This window comes from Grammomys surdaster, unplaced genomic scaffold (assembly GCF_004785775.1).
Source record: "Grammomys surdaster isolate TR1022 unplaced genomic scaffold, NIH_TR_1.0 350, whole genome shotgun sequence".
Taxonomy (NCBI): Eukaryota; Metazoa; Chordata; class Mammalia; order Rodentia; family Muridae; genus Grammomys; species Grammomys surdaster.
In genome coordinates, this window is record NW_021604769.1 from 593,630 (window position 1) to 601,886 (window position 8,257).

General features: G+C 36.8%; 1 protein-coding gene across 1 annotated transcript; it reads left to right on the forward strand.

Moving 5' to 3' along the window:
- Positions 1-998: 998 nt before the first annotated feature.
- On the forward strand, positions 999-5,990 carry LOC114631022 (olfactory receptor 1038). The gene is made up of 2 exons (XM_028779329.1): positions 999-1,068; positions 4,852-5,990. Exon 2 carries the CDS (start codon positions 4,879-4,881, stop codon positions 5,836-5,838), a length of 960 nt encoding a protein of 319 aa, XP_028635162.1. The 5' UTR covers positions 999-1,068; positions 4,852-4,878; the 3' UTR covers positions 5,839-5,990.
- The last annotated feature ends 2,267 nt before the right edge of the window (positions 5,991-8,257 follow it).

The window sequence follows — 8,257 nt, forward strand, 5'->3', positions numbered from 1 at the left end:
TACATATATAGATATATATAGGAGAGAGGAAAAGAGAGTCAGAGAAAATTCCTAGTGTTAAAATTTTTCTTACTATAAAATGTTTAAAGTAAAGCGAATTTTCAATTTTATGAATGATTAAAGTCAAAATTAACTTGTGTTTGAAATTTGCCATAAATGAAATATCTATTATATTTCTGATACCTTGACTAAAAGAATTAACTAAATGTTCTAGTTTTCAGAAGCGAAAATATTTATATACCTTGGTGTCTGACAGATGGTCCTTTGACTTGACCTCCACTAGCTTGGTAGAGACATACCTGACATACCTTAGCAAACAATGAAAAAATAGAAGAAAATTAACAGAAAATATATAGCTTCTTTGCCAATCCAGCTAGTGAAAGTACTCTATAGGGTAGGAGTCACAAATAAGACTCACTGTAATTTATACAACATTCTGAGTATTTTAAAGATACTGATCTCTGGATGCTAACTACAAGAACAGGGGTTCCTGTTAGATAGCATTGAGTTGTTCAAACAAAATTAGGTGTCTCTAATGATCAGAAATATCTCTAGGAACAGACTGATGTAAGTTGCTTTCAATGAAGCATGAGATATCACTCATTTTACTCAAAATGTGTAGGAAAATATGTCAATGGTTTATTAGGATTTTATCTAAAACTAACAGAGATATGGAAAACTGGGAGAAACAGTCAGTCATGAAGATGGCAAGAACAAACTAAAAAATGAATTAAAAGCAAAAAGACAACTTTTTTTTTAAAAGAGTAAGAATAAATTTAGATAATCTAGAATTGTAAACTGGACATTATAAAAACATAGACTTATGTGTTAGTAATGCTCTGTTTTCTCAAAATTAAATTGAACCACTACAGTCTGTAGAGCACAATGGTGACTAGAAGCAATGACACCAGCCACACACCTCCTCTATGTGACCACTAATAGTACCTTCTTTCTTTTTCTTTTAGTTTTCAATCATAAGTCAAAAAGAATGGATAAGCTTTACCCCAGGAAAAACAAGAGACTCACATGAATTAACCTACCTAAATAAATTAACATAAGGAGCTCTGTGTAAGTATAAACTATATGAGATAGAAATAGTATTTAATTGCAACAGAAAACTAATAGATATAATCAATTAAAATTAACACATTGTAGCCAGGCACAGCCTTTAATTCCAGCACTTGAGAAGCAGAGGCAGGTGGATTTCTGAGTTTGAGGCCAGCCTGGTCTACAGAGTGAGTTCCAGGACAGCCAGGGCTACACAGAGAAACCCTGTTTTGAAAAAAATAAAATGTCACATCATGGTCTTTGGAATAAGAATGGTATGTATTTAGATGTTTGGAAAGGATTAGGAAAAGATTACTGAGGACATGTGTCACTGGGGATAAGTTTTGTGATTTCAATAGCTCAAGCTACACTCAGTTAATTTAACTCTTTCTGCCTCATGCTATGGATCAGATGTAAACTCTTAGCTACTCCTCAAGTGCTGTCCCTACCTGACTTTGCCATATTTTTCTGCCATGATAATAATGATCTTTCACCTTTGGGACAATGAGACCCAAATTAAATGCTTTCTTTTTTAAGTTAACTCAGTCATGGTGTTTTGTCACAGCACAGAACAGAAACTAAGACAACATAAAAGATTTTGACAGAGTTACCTCTCAGGGTTTCTTTTTTGTTATTACTCTCAAACTACATAAAAATCACTCACTGAAATTTCACATTTTTTTCATTGGATATTTTATTTAAATTTCAGATGTTATCCCCTTTCCCCATCCTCCCACCCAAGAACCCCCTATTCATCCCCCCTCCTCCTGCTTCTATGAGGATGTGCCCCTACCCACATACCCACTCCTACCTCCCCACCCTTGTATTCCCCCACACTGGGGCATCTAGCCTTTACTGGACCAAGGATCTCCTCTCCCACCTATGCCCGACAATTTTTATAGACTATTTTCAATAGGATATTTCCTTGTAACATTGTTAAATGTTAAACCAGCATCAAGTGCTATGGGTATTTTCAGCTACATACACTATCTGAAATACCTTTACATTTGGTGACATATTCAAAATTATATTTAATTTTAAGTTTGAATAAAATTGTCCCTTTTACAGTGGCATCATCACTCTTTCCAGTGGATTGAGCAATTATGAGTCTGAAAGCTACTAACCACTACAATAGCAAACTTGTGGTAGGTTGTCCATGCATCATAGGTTTAGCCCATAGCTATGTGTATATGTGTATTACTGATTTGAGTCAGCAATTTATAAAAGAAAAGAAAATATGAATTTAGAAGAGAAATGTGTTGGAAGGACAGGGTACATTTGAAGGGAGGAGTAGTGGTAGATACATGATGATGATATATTCTACATATGTATGATATTTTTGAAGAACACATTTAGAAAAAATTCAGTGTTTGCATATTTTTGATGAATTATTTTTCTCTCCTCAGAACTTCCCAGAGCATGTTTATTTCCAAGGAGCTGAATTTTGAAATAAGGCCTTTCAATTATCTGTTTTGTATTATAAGTAGGGATTATTTTAAATAAGAAAAAGTATTTTTAAATTAATTTATTTCTTTATTTTAAACTCCAAATTTTATTCCCCTCCCTGTCCACCCTCTGACTGTTCCACATCCCATACATCCTCCCTTCCCTCGTGTCTCTTCGAAGATGTCTCCACCACCACCCCACCTGACCTCTAAACTCCCTGGGGCCTCCAGTCTCTTCAGGGTTGGGTTCATATTCTCTGACTAGACTCAGATACGGCAGTTCTATGCTGTATATGTGCTGGGAGATTCATATTAGCTGGTGTATGCTGCCTGGTTGGTGGTTCTGTGTTTGAGAGATCTCAGGGGTCCAGGTTAATTGAGACGGCTGGTCCTCCTACAGGGTCACCCTCCTCCTCAGCTTTTTCTAGCTTTCCCCTAATTCAATCACAGGAGTTAGCAACTTCTGTTCATTGGTTGGGTGAAAATATCTGCATCAGACTCTTTCATTCTTTCAGGTGCTTGTTGGATTTTTTGGAGAGCAGTCATGATAGGTCCCTCTTTTTTTCTTTTTTTTTATTATCCCTTTTCCCTATCCCCCCAAAAACCCCTATCCCATTCCCCCTGCCCCTGCTTCTATGAGATTGTGCCCCCACCCACCCAAGCACTCCTGACTCCTCACTCTTGCATTCTCCCACACTAGGGCATCCAGCCTTCATGGTACCAAGGGAGTCCTCTCCCACCGATGCCTCGCAAGGCCATCCTTCCATATGTATAAGGCTGGAGCCATGTGTGTTCCCAGGCCGGCTGGTTAGACCATGGGAGCTTTTGTTGGTTGGCATTGTGGCTTTCCCCATGGGGTCGCAAACCCCTTCAGCTTCTTCAGTTCTTTCTGTACCTCCTCCCTCAGGGACCCAATGATCAGTTCAATGGTTGACTGTGATAGGTCCCTTTATGTGAGTACTCTATAGCCTCAGTAATAGTGTCAGGCCTTAGGACCTCCCCTTGAGCTAGATCCCACTTTGGGCCTGTCGCTGGAACTTCTTTTCCTCAGGCTCCTCTCTATTTCCATCCCTGTAGTTCTTTCAGACAGGAACAATTATGGGTCAGAGTTTTAAGTGTGGGATGGCAAACCCCTGTCTTCCTGTTCGAGGTAGGCTCTTTAACTTTCTCTCACCACTGTCAGGCAGTTCATCTAAGGCCCACTCCTTTGAGTCTTGAGAGTATCTTATCTCCCAGGTCTCTGGTGCATTCTGGAGGGTCCCCCCAACCTCCTACCTCATGAGGTTGCCTGTTTCCATTCCTTCTGCTGGCCCTCAGAGCTTCAGTCCTTTTCCGTACCCAATACCAGATCAGGTTCCCCTCCACCCATCCACTTTCTCTTCCTGGTCTCTCCCTCCCCACTTGTGATTGCTTTCTTCTCCTTCCGAAGTGGGACAGACATCATCACTTGGGCCCTTCAGCTTGTTGACCATTTTGAGTTCTGTGGACTGTATCTTGGGTATTCTGTAATTTTTTATTAGCTAATATCTACTTATTAGTGACTACATACCGTGCATGTCCTTTTGGGTCTGAGTTACCTCACTAAGGATTATGTTTTCTAGTTCCATCCATTTGCCTGCAAAACTCAGGATGTCCTCATTCTTAATAGCTGGGTAGTATTCCATTGTGTAGATGAGCTATATTTCTGTATCCATTCTTCTGTCATGAGACATCTGGGATGTTTTCAGCTTCTGAATATCACAAACAAGGATCTATGAACATAGTGGAATACATGCCCCTGTGGTACAGTGGCGAATCTTTTGGGTGTATTCCCAAGAGTGGTATTTCTGGGTCTTCAGGTAGATATATTTCCATTTTTTTTTATACAAGATGAAGTATTTAGTCCCTAAATGGAAGAGGATACAGGAAAATGAATAGTTATACAGGATATATTATATTGCTACGTGAGTATAAAAATTATCTTGACATTATCTTCTATATACCTTAAGAGAAAAGTACAAATTTTAAATTAGGAATTATAAATACTACTGTATGTGCAAATTATGTATTTTTTGCTACCTTTCTTTCATATGTTTCAAAAACAAAGTAACAGTAAGAATATGAAATTCCATGCTTAGTTCCCCACATATTTTGTTATTACGTTTATTTAACAATCATTTACATTATTTTTAAGGAAAAAAAACCAAGGTAACTTTTTAAAAGGCTGTTCTGTAGGAAAATAACTCCTATATCTATAATAAGAAGGACTATAAGTAAAATGCTACCATGGTGACAAACTTCATAGCAGGAACATACTGGCAACCTTTTTAGGCCAGGACTCACTGGAGCACTGAGAAATGTTTTTATTCTTCACCTGCAGAAAAATCCACACCATCTTCCAGAATTAATGGCTGAAGTGAACTTCTCCTATGTCAGTGAGTTCATTCTCAAGGGGATCACGGACCGGCCAGAACTCCAAGCCCCATGTTTTGTGATGTTTTTGATAATCTATCTGGTCACAGTTCTAGGCAACCTTGGGTTAATTGTCATAATCAGGGTTGACTCTCGACTCCACACACCTATGTACTTCTTCCTCAGTCACTTAGCCTTTGTTGACCTCTGTTACTCATCTGCTATCACACCAAAGATGATGGTGAACTTCATTGTGGAGTGCAACATTATCCCTTTCTATGCTTGTGCAACTCAGCTGGGCTGTTTTCTTACCTTCATGATCACAGAGTGTTTCCTACTGGCTTCTATGGCCTATGATCGATATGTGGCCATCTGCAGCCCCCTGCATTATTCAACACTGATGTCAAAGAGAGTGTGCATTCAATTAGTGGCAGTTCCTTATGTGTATAGCTTTCTAGTTGCCCTTTTTCATACAATCATCACCTTTCGCTTGACATACTGTGGGCCTAATATAATCAACCATTTCTACTGTGATGACCTTCCTCTCTTAGCTCTGTCCTGCTCAGACACGCATATGAAGGAAATTCTCATCTTTGCTTTTGCTGGCTTTGATATGATCTGTTCCTCTTCCATAGTTCTTACCTCCTACCTCTTTATCATTGCTGCCATCCTGAGAATCCGCTCTACCCAAGGAAGACGCAAGGCCATCTCTACCTGCGGTTCCCACATGGTAGCTGTTACTATTTTCTATGGTACACTCATCTTTATGTATCTACAGCCCAAATCCAACCATTCCCTGGACACAGACAAAATGGCTTCAGTGTTTTACACAGTGGTGATTCCCATGTTGAACCCCCTCATCTACAGTCTTAGGAACAAAGAGGTGAAAGATGCCTCTAAGAAAGCTTTAGATAAAGGATATGAGACCTTAAAAATATTAAAATTAAGTAAATAATGACACCATATTTTATTATGTATGAGTAGGAAAATAAACCAAATTTTTATTGTAATTTTTCCCAAGCAGTTGAAAACATCTCTCTTACTTTAATAGTCTTAGACATTTTCTCTGAGGATACAAGTAGATCATGGGAATTCAATGTGATAGATTAATTTTCCTGATAGACAGAGTGGTGTACACTTCACATAGTGATCACTAGTGTATAATACAAGCAAAGGAGAGGTATACTTTAGTCTAAGGCCAGAATTCTGAAAATGCCTATGAATCTATTGCCAGTATGGTGAAATGCTACTTTTTATATCCTAAGTTAGCAAATGGGTCAATCTTTAGGAAATATTTAGAACCAAATCCACTGGGAGCAAATGTGGTGTTTAGTGTCAGTTACATGGATATTGTCATGAAAAGCTAACGATAAATCTGTGGAGATTTGAACAATTTTCATTCCATCTAAAGAACAAAACCCACTTGTATTTTCTGCTATCTGCCTAATGCTTAATCAAGTAATACCATGTATTATAACGAAATAAACTACCAGGTTCGTGGAGTTTATTTGCAATCTGTCTAAGTGCATACATGGCCTTATGGATATTGAATACACAAGTTCAACTCTTTATGAACTGTGCAAATTCATAAAACTGTGGTTGTCAGAAATGAAAAGTATTAGATAATTACATTATACTGACTCTAGGTTTTGAAATGTAAAGAACGCTTTCTTTTTTTAGACAGGTTCACATGTATTCCATGATGATTACGTATCATTCAACTTCTGCTCCTCCTACCATGTCCTCTTGAATGCTGTGATTACAGACATGCTGTAAACTGAATCCAAAACTTCATGTGTCCTAAGCAAGCACTTTAACAATGAGAATAATATCCTACAATTTTATATGAAATTTGAATAACATGACTTATCAAAAAGTTATGCTTTCAAATTTGTTTATTTAATTAGAAGTCCTATATGTTTTCATGACACTTGTCTTACATTTATTCAAATATATTTGTAGATCATTAAATGAAGTGAAAATAAGGAACTCAATAGATGTCTACATTCTGTTTGGATATTTCAGCAAAGTAATTAAAGTAGTCAATTGCTCTTGTCCTATTATTTTCCATAATAAAAGATTGCATACTGACAGCCATCCAATAAGGTCAACTTTAAGGCTTTCAACTTGTGGTGGTTATTTCTTCTCTGTACTTACTTTGTAGGTAAGTCAGATATTCTTCTACAAAGTGCTGTCATTATTGTGAGTTCAAATAATTGTCTTTGTGTTTTAGTTATTGTTCATATTATGTTTTTGAGACAGGGTTTCTTCATGTATCTCAGAATAGTTTCAAGTGAGCTATGTGACCCAGGATGGCTTTAAATTTGTGATCTTGCCTGGGTCTCTGAGTTCTTGGGTTATTTTCCTAAGCCACTGTGACTGGCTTCTGGCTTCCAAGTAGGAACATCTGAGGTGTTAGTTGCCTTCATTACTTAATTTTGTATTCACATACTTATATGGATGGAAGAACATAATAACCTCACCTACCACAAACATGAAAAGCAGAACTACACAATTCACACTCTTTGTGTAGCAGATACAAACCTTTGCAATGTTTATGAATAATTTGAAGGACTTTGGTTTTCTTGATTTTTTTTGAATCTTTTGCCTTCATAGAAGTATTGTTCACAGTGATACTTAATATTGGGCTGAAGCTTTTATGATTTATTAGTAACATTCTTTTAATGTTAGCAATAATATCAATGTAAACAACGGTTTTCTTGGGAAATTTTTCAGAAGACTTGGCCAGTATTACTAAGCTAGTTCCAGAGGATGTGAGACAGCCACTAAACAGTTTCTGGAATTTGCCTTTGGTGAATCAGATAAACATGACATGTGGTCCTTTAGTCAAACAATCAAAATTATTATTATTCATTTTTGTTCCAATGTATATTTAAATAAATTGTTAATTTTTACACTCCTATCTATGGCATTAGCTATTTTCTTGTGTTGATATAAAATATTTATTTTAGCATTATTATTATTTATATGCTTGTATCACATGTGATATATGAATATGGGTACATATAACACTTGTGGAGGTTAGGTGATAACTTTTAGGAATCAAATCTCATTAATAAAAACTATACAGTCTGATTTAACAACTAAAATTGTGAATTTTTAGGATAAGATTTGTAGATATGCCTCATTTAATAAGACCTGGATGCTAATTTGCTATTCCTGGTTTTATGTTATAAAAAGTTGCACTTACATATAAAATAACCAAAAATTAAGATTGGATCTAAGATCATTTTTTTTATGTTTTGGTTGTGTTAGGATATCCAGGACTTGCTGTAATGGGGTAGCAGTGATTTGGAGGTGTCATATTTCCCTGGCTTTTTTTGATTGTGTTCTTTTGAGTGCCTTTAGCCATC

Excerpts from the sequence above, each read along its gene's own strand:
- LOC114631022 (XM_028779329.1), top strand. The coding sequence starts at position 4,879 with ATGGCTGAAGTGAACTTCTCCTATGTCAGTGAGTTCATTCTCAAGGGG.